The sequence below is a fragment of the Rattus norvegicus genome, chromosome 19 (genome assembly GCF_021556685.1).
Source record: "Rattus norvegicus strain SHRSP/BbbUtx chromosome 19, alternate assembly SHRSP_T2T, whole genome shotgun sequence".
Taxonomy (NCBI): Eukaryota; Metazoa; Chordata; class Mammalia; order Rodentia; family Muridae; genus Rattus; species Rattus norvegicus.
In genome coordinates this window covers 64,766,982-64,789,107 of record NC_141552.1, presented here as the reverse complement: position 1 = coordinate 64,789,107, position 22,126 = coordinate 64,766,982, and the positions used below count along the sequence as shown (strand labels likewise).

At 51.0% G+C, this 22,126-nt stretch overlaps 1 protein-coding gene and 1 non-coding gene across 4 annotated transcripts in view; both read left to right on the top strand.

The window, feature by feature from the left end:
• Nucleotides 1-8,722: 8,722 nt before the first annotated feature.
• Nucleotides 8,723-8,795, top strand: Trnam-cau13 (transfer RNA methionine (anticodon CAU) 13). The gene has a single exon. It is a non-coding gene; the product is annotated as a tRNA-Met (tRNA).
• A 451-nt stretch (nt 8,796-9,246) lies between these two features.
• Nucleotides 9,247-22,126, top strand: part of Fbxo31 (F-box protein 31) — a 31,241-nt gene continuing 18,361 nt past the window's right edge. For 2 of the 3 annotated variants that reach the window (NM_001044259.3, NM_001414926.1), the window contains exon 1: nt 9,247-9,594. In NM_001044259.3, the coding sequence (NP_001037724.2) occupies nt 9,297-9,594 (298 nt within the window). In that variant the 5' untranslated portion in view covers nt 9,247-9,296. The remainder of the gene's footprint in view (nt 9,595-22,126) is intronic. The other variant, XM_087595046.1, reaches the window with a different exon arrangement.

Here is a 22,126-nt window from a genome sequence, read left to right as displayed (position 1 = left end):
ACTTCCCACCACCTCTCATACATTTTTTGGTGGGTGGGCAATCAGACTTTGTCCAGGAACTCCAGCAGAGGCCTGATCCATCCAGGATCCACCTTGGAAAGTCCCAGAGGACAGTTCTGTCCGGAGACCTTTATCTCAGCTGTCCCTTCACAGACAGATCCTTCTACCTCAGCTGACCCCTGGGTGGCTTTACCACAGGCATGTCCCTACTTTGACTCCTGCAGGCCCCCCGACTCCATCAGCCTTAGCTGATTACAGCCTAGGACAGGTTTCAGTCTCATCAGACAAGGCCAAGACCAAGGTCCCATCAGCCACCCTTTCACACTTTCTCTGAGACCCAAGCTGCCTGTGAGGCCATGCTGCCTCCCACCTTCCGTTTGTAAGAGCAGGTGACAGGTCTAAAGTTCAAGCCAACCGACAGTATGGAACAGCCACCCCCACCCCCACTGTGATGGCACATTTGAGCCAGCCTTGTGTTTTTACTGACACTGTACTGTCCCTACAGCCCAGACTTCCTCCTTTAACTGGAAACAACATTCTTCACATGATGTTTGTCCAAGAGATCTATCTCCTTATACACCTATGTGAGCAGGAAACGTTCAAAACATATTACTGAAGGGAACCACAGAGGGCCTGCTTGCTTTGCTTTCTTATTGACCTGAGGACTATTGTTTTGTATGAAGCCTCTGGCCTGAGGGGCGAGAGACCAGGCTAAAAGTCAAAATGGAAGCCAGATCTGGTGGCGCACGAGGGCTGTCAGCCTAGCACACTGGAGGCTGAAGCAGGAGTATCAAAAGTCCAAGGCCAAATGGGACACGGTGCCTAGGCTTTTAATCTCAGTGCCCAGAAGGGAGAGGCAGTCTGGTCTGAGTCTGAGGCAGCCTGTTCTGTACAGCACATTCCTACATTGTAAGAACCTGTCTCAAGCAGGGGAGGAGTGAGTCGTGGGGGGAGGGGGGGGAAGTGCTGGTGGGATGGTCCAGTGGTTAAGAACACTGGCTGCTCTAGTTGAGGACCTGGATTTGGTTCTCAGAACCCACTGGAACTCTAGCTCCCAGGGATCTGACACCCTCTTCTGGCCTTCAGGCACCCACATAGTACATATGTACACATACAGGCAAACACTCAAACATGAAATAAAAATCTTAAAAAAAAAAAGGCAACAAAAGTCCAAGGTCACCCTCAGCTACATGATAATTCCTTCTTTTGAGATAGGGTCTCTCTTTGGGACTGTCCTGGATCTCTCTGTAGACCTGCTCTGGCTCTAGAGTGCTGGAATGAAAACTCCAAGCCACCACACCCACTGTAACCTTATCTCAAAAGATAAAAGAATGGATACTCTCTTTTTTTTCGTTTTCTTTTTTTCTTTTTTTTTCGGAGCTGGGGACCGAACCCAGGGCCTTGCAGTTGCTAGGCAAGCGCGCTCTACCACTGACCCAAATCCCCAACCCCAAGAATGGATACTCTCAAATGTATGGTCCATGCATAAATGAAAACTGGGAGAAGCTGGGTGTAGTGGCCCACACCCTTAATCCAGCACCTGGGATGCAGAAGCAGGCAGATCCAGTCTAAATAGTAAATTCCAGGATAGCCAGGGTTTTACCCTATGTAACAGGTCTCAAACAAAACACCACCCCAGACAGACAGACAGACAGACAGACAGACAGACAGGCAGGCAGACAGACAGGCAGACAAAAGTAGGGTGTATAGAGCCACGTCACTCAGCAGGCTGCTCCGGCTAGCACAGAAGGTTCTTTTACCTTTAACAGTTTCCAAGATAGTCTGATGCCTGTCAGTTGGTTTTCTAATGTCTGTCCCCACTTGGGAAGGAAAGTGACTTTGAAATGTCCTGTGTAGCACTGCTGGCCTAGTGTCATGTTTGCTTGGTTTTGATGCCTTTCTCCTGTCCTGTACGCACCTCCTGCACCTGGCTCAGGAAAGCCCGGTCCTGATGTGTGGGATGAACTGTTGCCTGACCTCAGAACAAAAACTAAAGCCAATTAAAATCTTCAGGGCCCCCGGGGAACGTAGCCAAGTGGTATGGCGGGGTCCTGGTCTGTGCAAGACTCAGGATTTGGGTTGGGGATTTAGCTCAGTGGTAGAGCGCTTGCCTAGGAAGGGCAAGGCCCTGGGTTCGGTCCCCAGCTCCGGAAAAAAAGAACCAAAAAAAAAAAAAAAAAAAAAGACTCAGGATTTGAGCCCTAAAAAGGAACAAGAGAAAGGTGTAGCCTTTCAAGTTGTAGCTTTAGTCTATAACAACAGTCAAAGGAGCAACTTGCTGTTCCAGGTGGTCTGATGAGCCTGCTCACAGTCTTAGCAACTGCTACTGTGCAAGGATTCTGGTTTGTTTTGTTTGTTTCGTCTCACATTTGACTTTAATTCCAGCACTTCGGAGGCACATGGTTTCTGAATTCAAGTCCAGCCTGGTCCTGGTCTACAGAGTAAGTTCCAGGACAGTCAGGGCAACCCAGAGAAACCTTGTCTGGACAAACCAAAAGAGAGAGAGAGAGAGAGAGAGAGAGAGAGAGAGAGAGAGAGAGAGAGAGAGAGAGAGAGAGAGAGAGAGAGAGAGGAAAGGAGAAGAGAGGAAGAGAAAGAAAAAGAAAGGAAGGAAAAAAGTATAAAGGAAAGAAAGAAAAAGGAAGGAAAAAGAAGAAAGGAAAAATAAATAAATAAATAAATAAATAAATAAATAAATAAATAAATAAATAAATAAATGGGCTTTTTGTGTTGTCGAATTGTACAAAAGGCAGGAAAGGCAGTGTTTGTGGACATGCTTTGTGGAAGTAGGGAAAGGGAAGGAGGAGACTTGCCTTCACCTGGCAACCCCAGAATCCCAGGCTTCTCTGTCTTATCAACAGTCCCAACACCCTCAGTAGTGGAGTGCCTGCCCAGTTTCCAAAAGACCCCGAGCTCCATCCCCAACCAAAACCCGAATGAAAGATGCATGGTTTTTAATGATACATGCAGTTTTATGAATATGGTTTGTGAGGTTCTGCTGGATGCATTTCTGTACACCATGTGTGTAGTGCCCACAGAAGCGAACATTGGGTCCTCTGGAACTGGAGTTACAGACTACGAGCTGCCATGGGGGTTCTGGGAACAGAACCGAGCTCCTCTGGGCAATCATAACCCCTAAGACATCGCTTCAGCCCCATAGTATAACTTCTTTTTAGTAAGTGATATTATTCCCACTCCCACCCCTAGATAGTTCATCTACAGTAGTAGAAATGCGAGAACGCAGCGTTTCTACAGACTTATTCTGTTTATTCAGAGAATTTCTGGTGCTTTTAAATTTAGCTACTGACTGGGCGTGGTGGGCACACTGTTCATCTAAGCACTCTGGATGCAGACGCTGGAGGGTTTCTTTGAGTTCCTTGCCATCCTGGTCTACATAATGCGCCTGTGTCTAAAAAGTAAATAACAAGTAAAAACAAGCACATCAACCAAACTGCTCATTCTTGAGCCCAGGCAGTGGCACTTTAAAAGTTCCCACCCCAGTGCTAGTTCGTACGATGACTCCTAAAATCCGACGCTCATTCCCAGGAAAGAGCCCGGGCTGGAACCTGGGCATTCCGGAACGCCGAGAGCCGGAAGCCAGGACGCCGGAAGTCGGGCGGGCACTTCCGGCCACAGCGCAGAGCGGAGCGCCACACTCAACATGGAGAACGTAGGCCCCCAAACGTGCTCAGGGCTGCGGGGGCCTGCGCACGACTCGCCCCGCCCCTGCCTCTTTTTGATTGGAAGAAACAGACAGTCGGCTTTGTTGTCTTGGAAACTATTGGCTAGCTGTGCAGGCAATCTCCGCGTCACCTGCTCTTCAGAACAAGTAAACAAGAATTGCTCAAGATGTCGTGGGGAGCGGGACGTCTTGTCCCGTGGGGACGGCGGCCTCGGGGCCACTGGGTCGGGGCTTCGGCGTTGTCCGGTCCATACACCCTGCGGGGCCCCTCAGGCTAGCAAGATGGCTGCACCTTCATTCCATCCCGGAGCCTTGTGCAGGGCCTTTCCCGCACTTCGTGCCACTCCACTTGTGCATCTGACACAAGTGGGCAAATAGACGCTTCTTTTCACTATGTTTTTCTTTATTCCAAAGGTCTCATACTGTAGATCACGTTGGTCTCGAACTCGCCTCTCTCCTGCTACCTCAGCCACCACGATTATCCAAAATCAACACTTACTTGGTTTTTGAGCCTGGGTTTTAAGCACCCTAGGCTCAACTTCCAGTGTAGCCAAGGGTGAACTCCTGATTCATCAGTCCCCATCTTCCAAGTGTTGGGATTGCAGCTACCACACACACACAATACTACTTGATACTGCTCTGGATAGCTTTAGAGGAAACCCACTGAAAAATACAGTCCTATTTTCCCATTTCCTGTCACTAACACCTCACTGTTGTAAGCTTGGTTAACTCTTCCGTGTAATTTTTCTGCTTTTAGCAGGAGTGCAAGGCTGAAAAAGTATCGTAAGAACAACGCACCAATCTGGAGGGGACCTGTGGCCACCGGTGGGGTCTCCTGGCTTCCCCCTACAGTCTGTGCCAAGAGTCTACATTACTCTTCTCCTCCCTAGCCAGGACCCATTGGTACACAACCCTGCATGCCGGCGTTCTACTTTTCCCATGCTCGCACTTCCCTTACTTTTCCCTTTTCCCTCTCCTTTCCTTTTCGGTGTCTCTTTTTCAGGCGTCCCTCTCTGCTTACACACACACACACACACACACACACACACACACACACACTACTTAAACCTAGGGTCCACATGTGAGAGAAAATATGTGGTATTCATCTTTCTGAATCTGGCTTACGTCACATAATAGAATTTCCTCCAGTTCCATCATTTTCCCACAGACACCGTAATTCCATTACTCGTTATAGCTAAGTAGAATTCCGTTGTGTACACGCACATTTTTTGCACCTGTTTCTCAGTTTCCCTCTTGGGGCTGTTGTGAACAGAGGTGTTCCGGACTCGGTGTGGTGTGTGAGTATCTATCCCTGTGTCCTGTGGACTCAGGAGTCCTCAGGTCTGCATCCTGGAGTGTCGTAGCTACATACAGATAGTTCTGCTTTTAGATTTTTGAGGGACTCAGAGACTGACTCCCATAGCATCTAATTTCCATTTCCAATAGCCCTGTGCAGAGTGCCACCATTTCTTTCAAATACCCCAATTTTTATCTGAAGGTTTGGAGAAAACTTGGTTTTATGTAGAGGTATCCAGGCACTAGAGATGTATACATTTTATGTACTATTTAGTTTTCATTTTGTGTGTCAAATGCTAGGCCTAATCGGAGTGTGTTTGTGCATACTCAACTGCATCCCACGCTGCTCTGGAAGCCTGAGTCGGCTTCCCAAAACACCACTTTCAGGATTGCGTCATCCTCCGAGGTCCTGGCTCTGTCTCCTGATTCATCTTCTGCTCCTGGCTTCTGCGTCTGGCCTGAGCCAGCCTCTCTCCCTGCTCAGTCCCTGCTTCCTGGCAGGTCTTTGCTGCCCTAAATTTGGTGTATGCCATTGTCTGCTACCGGCTTATTTTGCTAAGTTAGTACTTAGCAATTACCTGCCTCCTCTTTCCAGGACATTCTACCTCCTGTGTTTTTCTCCTAGGTAACTTCACTTCTTTTTTTTTTTTTTTTTTTGGTTCTTTTTTTCGGAGCTGGGGACCGAACCCAGGGCCTTGTGCTTCCTAGGCAAGAACTCTACCACTGAGCTAAATCCCCAACCCCGTAACTTTACTTCTTTATATATGCATATATTCTTCTTTCTTCCTTGTAATTTTTCCTCCTTTTTTTCTCTCTTCCTCCTCCTCCTCCTCCTCTTCCTCTTCTTCCTCCTCTTCCTCCTCCTTTTTAAAACAGGGTGTAATGGCCGGTTGTGTGTGTCACCTTTATACAAGCTAGAGTCATCAGAGAGGACAGAACCTCAGTTGAGAAAATGTTTCCATGACATCAAACTGTAAAGGCATTTTCTCAGTATCATCGAGGGAGGACAGAGCCCATAGTGGGTGATGCCATTCCTTAGATGACTGGTCCTGAATTCTATAAAAAAAAAAAAAAAAAAAAAATCAAGCCCAAAGCATCATTCTCCATGGCCTCTGTGTCAGCTCTTGCCTGCAGGATCCTACCCCGTTTGAGTTCCTGTCCTGACTTCCTCCAATAAGGAACTATGATCTGGAAGTACAAACGGAATAAACCCTTTCCTCCCCAACATTTTGGCAATGGGCAGGCAGATTTGTTCTTTTTTGAGGCAGGCTGTGACCTGTATCCCAGGGAATTGGTTGCCAAAGTTTTTGGTTTGGTTTGGAGTCACTCAGAGATTAGCCACAACCATGAATAAATTATGGGAGGAGGCTTTTTATTTCTGGCATCTGGACCGATTGGGGTCTGAACCTGAGGCTTATAGAGGCAAACACCATAAGTTACATGTATTTGTGTACACAGGGTGTAAATCTAACATATATGTCTTGCAGTCTTCCTTTTGAGCAGAGTAAGCCAGTTTGATTACAAAAACAGAAGCAGCTGTTAAGTATTATGACCAACTATGTTTTCATTGTTGTTGTTTGCGTCTTTTGTTTTTTTCTTTTTCTTTTTTATTGGATATTTTCTGATCACCTCCCCCTCCCCCTTGTTTGTTATTTTTCTGAGGCAGGGTTTTTTTCCCCCCCTGTGTAGAGCCCTGACTGTCCTGTAACTCACTGTGTAGACCAGATTTTCAAACTCATAGAGATCCACCTGCCTCTTCCTCCCGAGTGCTGGGATTGAAGGCGTGCGCCACAACACCCGGCTATGACCAACTATCTTGCTGGAAAGGAATGTTTTATAAGAGCAGACAATTTAAGAATACTCTTTCCCCGGCAGTGGGGGCACATGCCTTTGATCCCAGCACTCTGGAGTCAGAGGCAGGTGGATCTCTGACTTGCAGGTCAGCCTGGTCTACACAGTAAGTTCCAAGGCAGCCCGGAGCTCCACAGAAACCCTGACACAAAACCCAAACAGGCCAGCCAAACAAAAAGAATAGTGTTCGGTGTCTGGGGATTTAAGGGAAGTGAGCTGCTGGGATACAGAGCCTGGGCAAGCTGGGGGCTTATACAGTTTTGCTTTTTGGTCTTTCAAACTGAGTTAAGCCTCTCCTTTAAGTGTAGCGTTAACCGCCTTTCATCCCCGCGGCTGAGATTGCAGGAGCATGCGGTCACGGCCGGCTTTGTTTTTGATTTGCGATAGACCAAGATGTAAACAGAGCGAGTGTCACTCTCTGGAATGGAAACATGCGCAGTAGTGCCCAGCCTAGCCCGCAGCTGTCGAGGTTGCTGCTGATGCAGCCGCCAGTCCCTTGCGTTCCCTCTCAGCTTCAAGTTCCTCGTTCTTCCGCGTGACGCCTTGTTTGTTTTTATTTCACAGACTCGGAGAGTAAACACACCCCGCCCCACCCCCGCGTGCTGCTTGCCACATCCGAACGGTGTTAATAATAAACCATAACCTTTGCCCTGGAATAGTGTGTCCTCTGAGGGACAACATGGGACTCTGCATAGAAGGGGCGGTCATGATTATGATGCTGGGGAGAAAGGTGCGGAGTCCCCATAGATTGGGAACTGTGTACTCCAGGGGACACCCCTACTCCCTCCCCACGCCCTGGAAGCCAGTGAGGAGATGGACTAGAATGGAGGTGAGGCAGAAGCTAGGGCTAGAATGTGAGGAATGTGACCTGGGCAGGAGGAGTCAGTGAGGTCAAGGGGGTCGGGGATACCTTCCAGCAGGAACTCGCCGGCATTTTGTTTACGTTGCCAGGCAAAGGACCAGCGTCAGCAGACACACACACACACACACACACACACACACACACACACACACACACACACACACACACACACACACACAGCCCATACCAGAGGGGTTCAGCTTGGAGCGCACAGCAGCCCAGGGACACAGCCGCATGCCCACAAGGAGCTTACCCTCCCCCAGCGTCTTAACACACGGGAAAAAGAGGCAGCGTATGCTCTGCTACACTTTTATAGGATGGTAATATTATCGTGTAATTTAAGCCTTTTTTTAAAAAAAAAAAACTTGAAATCTTGCCGCGTAGCTCAGGCTGTCCTGAAAGTCCCCATCTTCCTGACTCATCTTCCTAAGGTCTAGAATTTCAGGCCACCGTGGAGCCTTTGCTTAATGTTATTGTTGATCAATCAACGAATGAATTAGGTAATATCTGCTTGCCTGTTGGGAGAATTTACTGAGTGGATTTCTAGGGGACACAGGGTCTCATGTAGCCCAGGTTGGTCACGAAGTCACTAAGTAGCCAAGAGTGACCTTGCAATTCTGATCCCCCTGCTTCGATCCCCCAGCCCCAAGTTGAGATTAGAGACCGGCACTCAAACGGCTAATTTGAATAATCATAATCATAATCATAATAAAAGATATTGTTATATAGGGTCATGAAGCGCAGAGCTGCGGAGAATATACCAGACTACTCCTTTCCTGAGAGGGAAGTTTCTAGATGCCTTGTGTTGCTCCGGAAACGTGAGCTGGAGAGCAGGTTGGGGACACCAGAACTCCCACCTCACTGAACACCAGACCTTTCCTTTGCAACCAAGGCAGCAACCGTGGCAAGTTAGTTTAGATGTAGTGTTGCTAGGCAACAGTAGCTTTGGTTTGTGGTTTCCCTTGCCAGATTTTGTTCGTGGCGGGGCCACCACCTGTGCAAAGGCCCTGGCGCGGGGTGGTTGCTAAGGAGCCTCGTTAGCGCAGTAGGTAGCGCGTCAGTCTCATAATCTGAAGGTCGTGAGTTCGATCCTCACACGGGGCATCCTGCATTACTTTTTGCTTAGGGCAAAACTTCATTCGCAGCAAACGGGGTCAGAGGTGGGACTTGTGGGAGGGGTGTGGTCATGCTAGCGGCGTGGCTTTCCGGACCCGAACTCATCAACCCTCTTTTAGGGAGCAGCTGGACACCTAGATTTCCGGTCCAACGTTCTAGGGGCGGAGCCTGGAAATAGGCTGCAGCGCCATGCAAGGGCGTGGCCCTAAGAGAGGGCGCGCCCACACATAGGGCGGGGCTAATGTGGGAGGCGGTGCGAAGAATCTGGGTGGGGCTTGAAGGGTGTGGGCGCGTCTAGGGGCGGGGCCTACTTTCCTCTTGGGGCGGAATCTTTGTGGGTGTGGGGGTCTAGGGGGAGTCGGAGGGCGTGGTTACGCTTTGGGGTGGAGCTTGAGGCTCCTGCAGCCGGACTGCGGCCGCCTCGCCGCCTGCGCAGAGCGCTGTGCGTGCGCGCTCGCTCGCGTGCGCGCGTCCGCGGTAGTGACGGGCATGGCGGTGTGTGCTCGGCTCTGCGGCGTGGGCCCCGCGCGTGGGTGCCGCCGCCGCCAGCAGCGCCGCGGCCCGGCCGAGACTGCGGCGGCGGACAGTGAGGCGGACACGGACCCCGAGGAGGAGCGCATCGAGGCGGGGCCGGCGCGTTGCTCCCTGCTGGAGCTGCCTCCCGAGCTGCTAGTGGAGATCTTCGCGTCGCTGCCCGGCACCGACCTGCCCAGCCTGGCGCAGGTCTGCAGCAGGTTCCGTCGCATCCTGCACACCGACACCATCTGGAGAAGGCGCTGCCGCGAGGGTGAGCGGGGGCATCCCATGTCGCCGGCACTCGGCCGAGGCAGGAGCATGGTGCGAGTTCCAAACCAGGCCTGCTGCAGAGTAAGAAAACCAGACAGCCAGCAGGCCTGGGCTGCAGCGTGAGACCCTGTCTTAGAAAACCAGTCGAAAGGCTTGGGCTGCAGAGTGAGAGACCCTGTCTTTAAAAATCCCAGCCCCCCACCCCACCCCCAAACCCCACAAACCCCACAAACTTACAGCCCACCCTCCCGGTGCAGCAAGAATGAGGACGCAAAGCGGTCACAGTCCCATTTGGAAGTCCATGTACACGCAGCACGGTACTCAGCCTGAGTGTTTTGTTGGTGTGTGTGTGTGTGTCCTGGAGCCTTGCTGGTGAAGGGAACTTCAGGGATTCCACTGTCTGCATGCCACACAGACTAGTGACCGGACTGTGGACTTCGGCATTTTCTGTCTTCTCGCCACAGTACACCGGAGACTGCTTTGTGCATTTTGTAGAAATCCAGGGGTTTTACGTCCGTCTTCTGGAAAATCTCAGGTGGTTGATCTTCGTGGTCCTGCACTTCCCAAAGTGGGATTGTGGGATGGCAGGCTGTGTGGGGTTTCCCAGGTCCTCCCCGCAGCAGGGTTCTTGTGTAATTTCACGGTTGACATCAGAGATCTGGCTTGTCTCCACTTAGCCAATGTGGGAAGTTGGGGTAATTTTACCCCAAATCTGAGTGGGAGCGTTTGATGGCAATGCCCCTCCTGAGGGGCGACTTGGGTCCCGGCTTTTATAAGGAGAAGCTTGCAAAGCCCTCAGTCCTGAACATGGCTGTTTGGCATATCTGTTGGCCCATGTTATGCCCTGTTTGTCTTTTGTCTTACTTTCTCTTGTGAGGATTCTCAGTAGTAAGTAACCTTTAGTCGCACAGGATAGGTGAAGTTTGTTTCAGTTTCTCCCTGAGCACTGCCCTGTGACCTGTGTGACTTGTGTGTGTGTATATGTGTGCGTGCGGGGGGGGGGGGGGGGCATGCATGTCTGTGGAGGTTAGAAGACATCTGCTTCTTCTATGGCAGTGATCCTCAAACTTCCTAATGCTACAACCCTTTAATACATGTTGTGCTGATCCCAACCATACAATTAATTATTTTGTTGCTACTTCATAACTGTAACTTTGCTACTGTTATGAATTGTAAGGTAAATATCTGTGTTTTCCAGTGGTCTTTGATATCCCCTGTAAAAGGCTCACTCAATCTCCTCTATGGGTTCAGGTGATGGAGCCCAGGTTGTTGGCCTGTGCAACAAGGGCTTTCTTTTACCTGCCAAGCTGGCTGGTGTTCACCCGATGCTTCGTGTGTGCACTTGTGACACTCCAGAAGTGCTCTCCATTGCCTGGCTGAGCTTGTGCTGATCTTGGGGGAATTGTGGGAGGTCGGGGTAGGTCATTGCTAAGGCCAGGATCACAGACTTTTGTGAAACTAGAGATTTCAAAGGGGTGCTCTGGCTATGCTAGCGGAACTGGAGCTTGGGACACACTCAGAGTTGTGAACAGAAATGTATAGAGTCCCCTTGCCAGTGTAGAAAGTGGTGAGGGAAGCTTGAAGGGGTCTCTTCTAGCCCCCACTTCCACTGCTACAGATCTGCACAGTTTGGTGGGACTCCAGAGCCATGAGTACAGAGTAAATCATCTCGCCAACACCACCAGAATTCCAATTTTGAGAAATTAAAGGCTCAAGAACCAAGTCTGCCAAATATTGGTGTTATAGGTGTGAGCCGCCACACCTAGCATAGAAAAGATTTATTATTATTTTTATGTGTGCATGTGTGTGTGTGTGTGTGTGTGTGTGTGTGTGTGTGTGTGTGTGCGTGCATGCCCGCACATGTGATTGCAGGTACCTACTGGCTCCAGAAGAAGGGATAAGATCCTCTAGAACTAGAGTTGCAAATGGTTGTGAACCACCCCCATGTGGACCACCCCGAGGATGCTGGGAACCAAACTCGGTCCCCGAAGAGATCAGTTCATGCTCTTAACTGCTGAGCAATCTCTTTAGCCCTCACTCAGCATTCTTCCCTTTGGTCTGTGGTTTTTATTCAGGTAATCTGGAAGAATTTCCATTTGATATTTCTTTTGTTCTCACTTGTTTTTGAACTCTTTTTTTTTTCTTTTCTTTTTTTCGGAGCTGAGGACCAAACCCAGGGCCTTGAGCTTGCTAGGCAAGTGCTCTACCGCCCCAACCCCTTTTTTTGAACTCTCTTTTTTTTTTTTTTTTTTTAAGATTTATTTATTTTCTATACAGCATTCTGCCTGCATATGTGACTGCAGGCCAGAAGAGGGCACCAGATCTCATCACAGATGGTTGTGAGCCACCATGTGGTTGCTGGGAATTGAACTCCGGACCTCTGGAAGAGCAGTCAGTGCTCTTAACCGCTGAGCCATCTCTCCAGCCCCTGTTTTTGAACTCTTGTGGTAGTTACTGGCCTTAGAAGTTTGTGCTCGCTTGGTCTCTCTCGGGCACCCTAAGACGCTGAGCATGGCTCTGACTGTGCTGACTGGGTTCCTGGCAGCCCTTGGTGAGACAAGATCTCCCAATGTTGAGGAGGCTGGCTTTGAACTCTTCATTCTCCTGTTTTGACCACCCTCACACTGGGTCACAGCCATGCCGGGCCACCTGGCTAATCAGGAAGTGTGAACTCTAATTGGGCCAGGTGCAGCTTGACTGGGGGTCTGGGGTTTGTGGGTCTCACTGGGGCAGCCTCCTTGTGCCTGACTTCCTGAGGAATTGCTGCGTGTGAGACAATCTCACTCGTATTTCTCTGAGCCCCCCCCCCCCCCGCATCTTCTTTCTTGGACTCCAAGATTTATGTGAAAAACAGCACGCAGCCCCTCCCCTCGAGCCGGTCTGCGGTTTCCTGGCAGGGCTGTGATGTTGGGTTGGCTCCGTTTGTGGTGTGTCCTAGGGGAGTAGGTGAGGCTGCTTTAAGTGCTTATGAGTTTATCGCTGGGATTTATTCTTGCTGAGACTTGGGCCAGGACTGACCATCAAGGTGTGGACAGCTTTACTTTATTAAGTTTGTAAGCGGGCCTTGGAGGCCAGGTTTCTAATACAGCTTTCAGGAAGCTGAGGCAGAGGGATTAAAAATTCAAGGCTGGCTCCGGCTATAGAATGAGTTCAGGGTTAGCTCTTATCTCATAGGGAAAGGAGCCTGGGTGTAGCAAACCCGTTCTTTCTACCCGGTAGCGTGGTCTCAGACTGGGAAGTCACTAGGACCCTGGGATGGTGTCATCAGCGGTTAAACTACCGATAGAGTCTCAGAACCTGCGTCCCAATAGTGACATGAGCGGATGGACGGTCGCTGCCTTGGTCCCCCTGCTCTGCTGGTCAGGATGTCGAGGGACTTGGGGCAGCTGAGCAGTGATGGAAGACTTTCTCTGGGCAGGTCAAAGACTGCCTGTGATTCTGACCTGTCTCTGGGGCTTGTGCCATAGGTGGTAATTCTCTCTCCAGAGGAGAGGGACAGACCTAGCACCCAGTCACCTGGGCATAAACTTTTTCTTTTTTCTTTTTGGATGCATCACTCCCTTGGCCAAAAGCCAACTATATTTGTGTCCTGTGGGAAGGAAGGGCTGTAAATATATCCTACCCTCCAGAGCAGCGAGGGCAGGAGCCTCAGGTACCTGCCCTTGCCTGACCGGACACTGGTTAATGCTGCGCCCAGAGCTACTACTGGCTGCTGGTCAGCTCCAGTGCCTCCTGGCTGAGTGAGTGTGCTTCCTTTTTTTCCTTTTTTTTTTTATAATTTTATTTTTCTTGGTTATTTTATGTATTTACATTTCAAATGTTATCCTCTTTCCCCCCTCTCCCATACCCCCTCCAACCTCCCCCTATTTCTATGAGGATGCTCCCACTCCCACCCTCTCTAACTTCATTGCCCTGGCATTACCCTACATCGGGGAAACGAGCCTTCACAGGACCAAGAGCTTTCCCTCCTATTGTTGCTGGACAATGCCATCCTCTGCCACAGATGTGGCTGGAGTCATGGGTCCCTCCATGTGTACTCATTGGTTGGTGGTTTAGTCCCTGGGAGCTCTGGTGAGGTCTGGTTGGTTGATATTGTTGTTCTTCCTATGGGGTTGCAAACCCCTTCAGCTCCTTCAGTCTTTTCCTCCATTGGGGTCCTCTTGTTCAGTCCAATGGTGAGCTGCAAGAACCCTCATCTGTATCGGTTGGGCTCTGGCAGAACCTCTCAGGAGACATCCATATCTGGTTCTCTGAGTGTGCTTCCTTAAAGCCAGTGCAGGGCTATGGAGTTTAGACATCTCAGGTTCTGATTCTAGATCAAACTGCTTGTTCATAGAGGGGCTGGTAAGATGGCTCTGTCAATATAGCACAAACCTGATGAGTTCACTCCCTGGCTCTCACCCAGCGGGAGTCCTGCAGGCTGTCCCCTGACTGCAGTGACACCGGTAGTTCTGTACTTCCTCTAGGGTGGTGTGTGGCACCCGTAGTTCCTCTAGGGTGGTGTGTGACACCCGTAGCTCCTCTAGGTCATGTGACTGGGGAGTCTACTATGGGTTTGCTTGTTGAGCCCCTCACGCTCTGAAGAGAGGCAAATGCCCCTGCCCTTCCCAACTTCACTGTCAGAATGAGCGCTGTGAGTCACCCACCGTGTGGTTGCTGGGAATTGAACTCAGGACCTCTGGAAGAGCAGCCAGTGCTCTTAACCACTGAGCCATCTCTCCAGCCCACAGAGTTGGTTTTTTTTTTTTTTTTCCTGTTTTCATTTTCAGTTGGTTTCTTGTGAGGCATGATCCCACGAAGTCTGTAGTCTAGGGTGTCCTCGAACTTGGACAGATTCTCCTGCCTCAGTTTCCTTGGTGTTGAGATTACAGATGTGAGCCACCAGGCCAGCTTCAAGTTTTTGTTGGTGGGTGGCGCTTAAGGATCAAACCCGGACCTTGTACCTGGTAGGTGAGTTCTCTCCCATCGGGCTTTGGGCTTGGTTCCCAGTTCTTCCTGACTGATTGCTTTTGATTTTTTATTTATTTATTTATTTATTTTTTGTTTTTTTGAGACAAATTCTTGGTTTGTGGCCCTAGTTGGCCTTGACCTCCACAGTGCTTGTGTGTACGTCAGATTTAAACCTGTTTTGTATTTTTCGAGACAGGTCTCATTTGGTCGTCCAGGCTGGATTTGAACCTCCCCATTTGAACTGGGATGACAGGGGTAACCATCACAGCCCAGTTGAGGCATTTAAAAGTTAACTTCCATACACAACCTGTGTGGCCTTTCACTTGGCTGCAGAGGCAGGAGGACCGTGCGCTGGGGTCTTTTTAGGGCTGCTTCACCGTAGGAGAACAGGCTGGGTGTGAGTCTGCCTCTGTAGGCATAAGGGAAGGCTGGCTTTGCCACAGTGAATGGGTGGACCTGGGCGATTGGCTGTCTGAGCCGGCCACAGGGTATTGGAAGAACTGGGTGTGTCTTCCTTCTGGGCAAAGAGTAAACAGCTATGCAGAGGAGACTGTCGCCTCCTGAAGCTCACACTCCCCCCACACCCCCTTCAGAGACGCCTGGGCCACTGTGAGTCACTGTCTTCTGACAGCTGCCCAGCTGTCCCCAGTGATGAGGGAAGGGCTGGCCGGGACTCATGAGCCTGGCACCGGTGTTCGGGAATGTCCCATGTCCCAAACCTCTGAAGGGTCCAGGGCAGCCTCCTCTCAGATTCAGACTGCAGATGAATGGGGGCTCTGCCCCTGCTGTGCCGGTGTCTTGGGGATTACCAGTAGTACTCACTAGAGGGTAGAACGGGCTTCCAGAGACACTCCTGGAGTTGAAGATTGCTTGCCGGCTGCTTGAGGCGCCATATCGATCATGCGTGCATCTCAGCTGGTGTGTCTGAGATTGAGTGTCCAGGATGGGGAGATGGCGCAGTGGTTAGAGAACTGCCTGCTCTTCCAGAGGCTCTGGGTTCAATTCCTTGTTGTCACATGGTCTGCACAACCAACTGTAACCCCGGTTCCAGGGGATCAGTGTCCTCTTCTGGCCCCCACATTGTACTGCATGCTTATGATGCACATACATGCAAGCAAACAAAACACTGGTAAACATGACATAAAAGCAGATGAATAAACGTTTTAAAAAAGAAACAAGAGCTGGCCTAACAGCTAAGAGCAGTGCTCGCTCTTGCTGAGAACCCAGGCTTGATTCTCAGTGCCCGCGTGGTGCCTCACCACCTTCAGCGGCTCCTGTCTCAGGGGATCCAATGTGTGGTCTCATCAGGCACAGTCATGGTGCACAGATCTACATGCAGGCAAGACACTGTACACATTAAAATAAATGAATCTAAAAAGGGGGGTTGGGCAGACAGGTGTTTCCTGCAGTCACCACACCGCAGTGGCTGAGTCCAGGGCCCGCCTGGACAGACAGGCGTCTGTGCCTGAATCTGAAACCACGTGTGCATGGGTGGAGGGGTGACCTGAGTGTCCAGAGTTCATCTGTCATCACCAAGCTCATGGCCTGGTCCTGTGACTAGACTACGAATCTGCCCCTGAGGCCCTTGTGGGTGTCCAGTTTCACTTGCTGGCCCCTTGTCTGTGCCCAGGGCCAACTCTGCTGTCTGTGTGGGACTTCCTCTGGGACACACATCAAGGGAGAGAGACATTTGGGGACAGTGACACTAAGTCCCCAGTGGCTGCAAGATGGGGCCATCTGCAGCCAGCAGCTGTGTTGCAGGCTGGCCTTACTGGGTGGAAGTCTGTGACCCGAGGCTACAGCCCTGCGATAGAACCGTGACGGGTGGAACCCAGTGAATTGCCTGTAGTCCTGGCTGGCCTGGAACTCGCTCTGTAGACCAGGCTGGCCTGGAACTCACAGGGGTCACTTGCCCCTGTCTTCCGAGTACTGGAATCCAAGGTGTGAGCAGCCACACCTGTTAAAATATGAGGAATCTTTTTCCCCCTTAACACCTCTAGCCCCCTTTGATGTATCTCCCTTTTTTCTTGTAGGCGAACCCAGGCTTGCTTAAGTCACTATGTAGCCGTATGTTGACCTCGGATCTGTAGGTTATCCTCCTGCCTCAGAGCCAACATACTAGGATTACAGCAGTGCTAGCATCTCTCTTTTCTTTTCTTTTTTTTTTTAAATTGGATATTTTTATTTACATTTCAAATGCTATCCCCTTTCCCAGTTTCCCCTCCAGAAACCCGCTATCCCTTCCCCCCACCCCTGCTTCTGTGAGGGTGCTCTCCCACCCACTGGCTCCCTGCCTAGCAACTCTTTTCTTTCCTGTCCCTACCCCCACCCCCCAATAGGGCTCAGCCATGTGTTTCTGGTTGTCCCCGGCCTCAAGCTCATAGAGCTCTGTTCTCTGGTCTCTGTCCCAAGGGCTGGGATCAAAGGTGTTCACCATCACACCTGGCCTGGCCTGCCTTCTCTTTTGTGTATTCCTGGCTGTCCTGGACCTAGCTCTGTAGACCAGGCTGGCCTTGAACTCACAGAGCTCTGACTGCCTCTGCCTCCACAGTACTGGGATTAAAGGTGTGCGCCACCACTGCCTGGCCTTTTTGTTTTTGTTTTTTTTTAATTTTTCTTTTTCTTTTTTTAAAGATTTATTTATTTTATTTATATGAGTACATTGCAGCTGTCTTCCAACACACACCAGAAGAGGGCATCGGAGCCCATTATCGATGGTTGTGAGCCACCATGTGGTTGCTGGGATTTGAACTCAGGACCTCTGGAAGAGCAGTCAGTGCTCCTAACCACTGAGCCATCTCTCCAGCCCTATTTTTTTTTAACCATTTAAACTTTCTGTAGTATTTGAAGTGAACTGACAGGTTTTATTTTGCTTTGCTTTTTATTTATTGGAGTAAAAATATACGTAACAGCTTGGGCATGGAGGCACCTTCTTGAGATCAGAACGCTAAGGGGACGGAGGTTTGAGGCCAGTCTGCTGATTGTAAGGCCATGCCTCCAGAAACCCACACATGTTCATCTCTAAGTCCAGTTTCCCTTGGGTGTCTGCGCTCAGTTCCGGGATGGCAGGCCCATCCTTGAAGTACATTTGTCAGCTTGTCCTCCCCAGAACTGTCCCTGCAAACTGAGGCAGTGTCTTAGGGTTTAACTGCTGTGAGCAGACACCATGACCAAGGCAACTCTTATAAGGACATTTAATGGGGGACTGGCTTACAGGTTCAGAGGTTCAGTCCAGAGCTCATGCACACACCCTCCCAGGGTTTGTCTCTTGCTGTGTTGCCTTTTGTCGGAAACATGGTAGCATCTGGGAAGGTATGGTTGAGGAGGAGCTGAGAGTTCTACATCTTCATCTGAAGGCTGCTAGCAGAATACTGGTTTCCAGGCAGCTAGGAGGAGGGTCTTAAAGCCTAGGCCCACAGAGACACACCCACCCCAAAGGCCACACCCACCCCAACAAGGTCACGCCCACCCCAACAAGGCCACACCTCCTAATAGTGCCACTCCCTGGGCGGAGCAAATGCAAACCACAGGCAGTGGGGGGGGAGTGTTCAGTGTTGCCCCCGCAGCCCCCCCTCATTTTGCTCGTGTCTATGAAAGTGATGCTCCAGGGTTCAGAAGCAGAATCTCATGGTGTTTGTAGCCCATCGGTTTACACGGTGTCAGGTCCTCAAAGACTGTCCACGTAGTGTAGGTCAGAGAAATTTCTCTGCATGTCTGTGCCAGGATTTACCGACCTCTCACAGATCCAGATCCTCAGTGTTCTGCTGCTGTGAGGGGCATATACACAAGGAACATGGCATCTCTGGAGATCCTGCTGTCAGTTCCCCGGGCCTGAGCCTGGCTGCAGAGTGCTGGGCCAGGGTGAGTCTAAGTTGAATTTCCTGTGGGCCCGCCACACTGCAGGTTTGTAGTTTGCCTGCTCTCCGCTCATGCACACACCCTCTCGGGGTTTGTCCCTTGCTGTGCTGCCATTTGTGGGGTAGGCGCTGCTCAAAGAGAATTACTTATACCACTTCACTACAGCGAGAGAAACCACCAACCTGCAGTGCTAAATACATTCCTTAAGGAGCACTGTGCACGGGGCTGGGATGGCTCAGGGTTCCATCCCTAGCTCCGTGCAAAAACAAAAACCCAAACCAGGTTGGCGTGCTACCTTCAGCCCTCTTGGCTGAGCTTGACTCAGAACGACAGCGAGCGCTTGTTAGCTTTTCTGGAAGCGGGAGAGGGGACCACCTAGCTGCTGTCCAGGGTCTGGTACGGGAGCTAAGCTAAGGGCATCTTGTTTTGATGATTTGTGGGCAGGTTGCACAACAGTGCCAGGATGTGGGATTGGTTGTTCTTCGCCCTCTGTGGACAGGAGGAGCGGTGGGGTCAGAATGACTCCGCTTTTTCACTGACGGTGGGTAAGAAGGAAAAACCCACAGTGGCTCAGTGCCTTCCAGTAGCGCAGCACAGACCGGCAGCTCTCAGTTCTGACGCGGTTAGGCTGTGGAAGAATCAGACTGAGTCACTGCTCTTCAGTGACGTGAACGAAGAGACTGCTTGTGATGGGAGCACGGTGCGGAACTGCATCAGTCAGATGGTGCAGGAGGAAAGCAGTCCCAGCCCGCTGGTCTCTGGAGCAGACCTGGGGTCTCTGAAGGTGGATGGGGAGCTCTGGTTGTAGCCTTCGCCTGGGCTTGACCACGCTCGGCCCAGTCTGAGAGTCAGTGTTACTGAGGGGCAGCTGCTCATGCTCAGAACTTCAGAACACGCGAGATGACGTCACCCAGGCAACGCTGCGGTGGGCAGACCCGGGAGCATTCATCAGGCCGCCTGCGTGCTGCCCTCTCGTCTAGATATGCTCCAGCTGACCCACATGCTGCTAAATGCTGCTCTGATCCAGCCCTGCTCGCTGCGTGGTGTGCCTCAGAACCCACTCCCAGTCCCTACAGCCACCACCATTGGTCAGGACCCCAACCCCCCAGTCTGGCTGCCCCAGGCTTGGGGGATGGCTGCATGGGCAGTTATTTTTACCCTTACAGCTTTTGCTGAGTTAGGGATGGCTACTTTCCTGTTTCAGCCTAGCTTCTTTTTATTTTTGAGACATCTTATACTGTGGCCCAGGCTAGCTTGGAATTCACTCTTTAGCCCAGGCTGGCCCCTGACTCCATGTGCATGCAGCTCAGGATGACTTTGAACTTCTGATCCTTTTGCCTTTGTCTTCCAAGTGCTGGGATAGCTACATCGCTTGGTTTGTGCCCTGCTGGGAATTGAATCCTGGGCCTTGGATATGCCAGGCTCCTCTAACTGAGCTACATCCCTAGCACAAATTACACTTTTTTGAGAGTAAAGAAAGCACCAGTAAAAAGCAGAGAGCTGGATGTAAGTGTCTGGGGCTGCCCTGGTCTACTACAGAGTGAGGCTATCTCACAGAAATAAAGGACAAAGTAAAACAAATGTCACAGTGTTTGGTGTCCTGGGGCTCTGGCTTAGTGGTGATTGGCAGAAAGGTCTTTCGTGTCGTTTTCCCAGGGGTATTCAACTATTACTGTGAGCTTCACAATCTTATAGGACAGTCTTGCTGCCATCCCACAATAACGATTTCCTACGTTTAGTTCGCAAACTTAAATCATGGTTGGTAGTGATCAGATTTCCTCTTTGAGGTTTGGCTGGTGCCTGGATCAAATCTGTTGGCGTTTCTTTACAAAGGGCTGAGTCACATAGTGTTTCTCTGTGATAATCAGGTGGGCATCTAAATGTCCCCCAGCCTGTGGTTACCCCATATAGGGTAGCTTGGACATTGGAGCTCTCCGGCTTTGGAAGGCAGTTCCTACAGATAAGTTGTAGGCCTGAGGAACTGAGCCCAGGCAGCTTCAGGGGCTCAGGTTAGACAGCGTGAAGAACTGGCGCTGCCCGCACTGTGCGAACCTGCTTTGCAGCGAGACCCAGCACAGCTGTGTCTGGTAGTCAGTTCCGGTTCTTCCTGGCACGGTTGGCAAGGACGCCTCCAAGGCAGTCAAGTTCCAGGTTTCTCTGGACCCACGTCGAAACCTTCGTCTCAGTCCCTCCCTCCTCAGCTGACTTAACAGGAATCACTCAGCTGCAGCAATCAATCACAAGGGTAGACTGCTGGCTCAGCACATCTGAGGTTGTAATTGGGCTGTGGAGGTAGGATGGCTGTCCGGAAGGTGGTGAGCCAGAGACACACGGCTGAGATGCCCATGTCCTGACCCTGCTGACCCAGGGCCACTTCCTGCCTCTCCTGTACATTGGTCTACAAGCATCCTTCCCTCCAGTTGGAACTGCTGAGTAGGCCGGGCCTTACAGACAGCGGCCCAATCCCTGTGCTGTGCTGGAGAGATGAGCTCACCGGTGGCATGTGCCAAGGTGAGTGGCTTTGGAGCCAGACTGTGACCCCCGTGTGACTCAGTCTCCAAGTTTATTCACACACACGCCCTCCAGTGCTGGGACCTTGCCTGAATCTTCCCCCTGGAGGGGACGGCCAGACACAGCTGAGAGAGGATGCTTAGTGGTATTGCACTCTGGGACCTGGGGTGGAGGGAGGAAGCTTGTGGAGCCCCTGTCTCCGCCAGAGCTGCCCAGAGAACCTCCTGGATGCAAGCCTCAGACAGCCCATGAGTCCCAGCAGGATCCCTCCATCCAGAGCATGGGGCTAGGGGCATCTGTGACCGAGGGGGAAAGACCAGTCTCGGGATTTCAGAACTGAGAGTTTGGTATTGGAGACCCCTTTCCGGTGCACCACTGTACCACTTCCTGTTCTAGGCAGCCAGTTTCCTGCCTCAAGGCAAGGCTGGAGTCCTGACAGGGAGGTAGGTCACTGTGAACATCTGATAAGGTTGTGCTATGAACCTGCCTGTGGCGGGACACTGGAAGTGTGAGCTCTCAAGAGCTGTCTCCGGGGTCCATGGCTTTCTTTTTTTTTTTTTTTTTTTTTTAAAGATTTATTTTTATGAGTACACTATAGCTGTCCACAAACATACCAGAAGAGGGCATCAGATCCCATTACAGAGGGTTGTGAGCCCCCATGTGGTTGCTGGGATTTGAACTCAGGACCTCTGGAAGAGCAGACAATGCTCTTAACCACTGAGCCATCTCTCCAGCCCTCCATGGCTTTCTTATACCCTGTGCTCACTACTAAGGGGCACCGGCTTCGCTTTGGTCCTGGGTCCCACTGTTGGCTCATGGTCCTTTGTTCCGGTCACATGACCTCTGTGCCTCAGTGCTAACAGAGAGGACTTGGGTTTTCCAAGATGTCCTGGCCGAGGGTCCTGGCTCACCCTTGGGATGGCACTGTGGATGGAGCCTGCTCAGTGGTGAGGGCTGTTTCAGTTAACTGCTGGTTGTCCCCCTTTCCCCCAACCTGAGACCCGGGGCCGGGGGCTGGCTGGCACTTGGTTGAGGTGTGTTGGGTGTGGGGTGGGGCTGTGACTGGATGAAGGTGACACGCACCAGGGGGTTGGTGACCGCTGGGGGTGGTGGAGGAGGTAAGAGGGTGCTAAGCGCCTTTGTGTGGATGTGGTGTTAGAAATGGGTCTTCAGTGTCAAGAAAATCACCATATTGTGCAAAGTACCCAGAGATG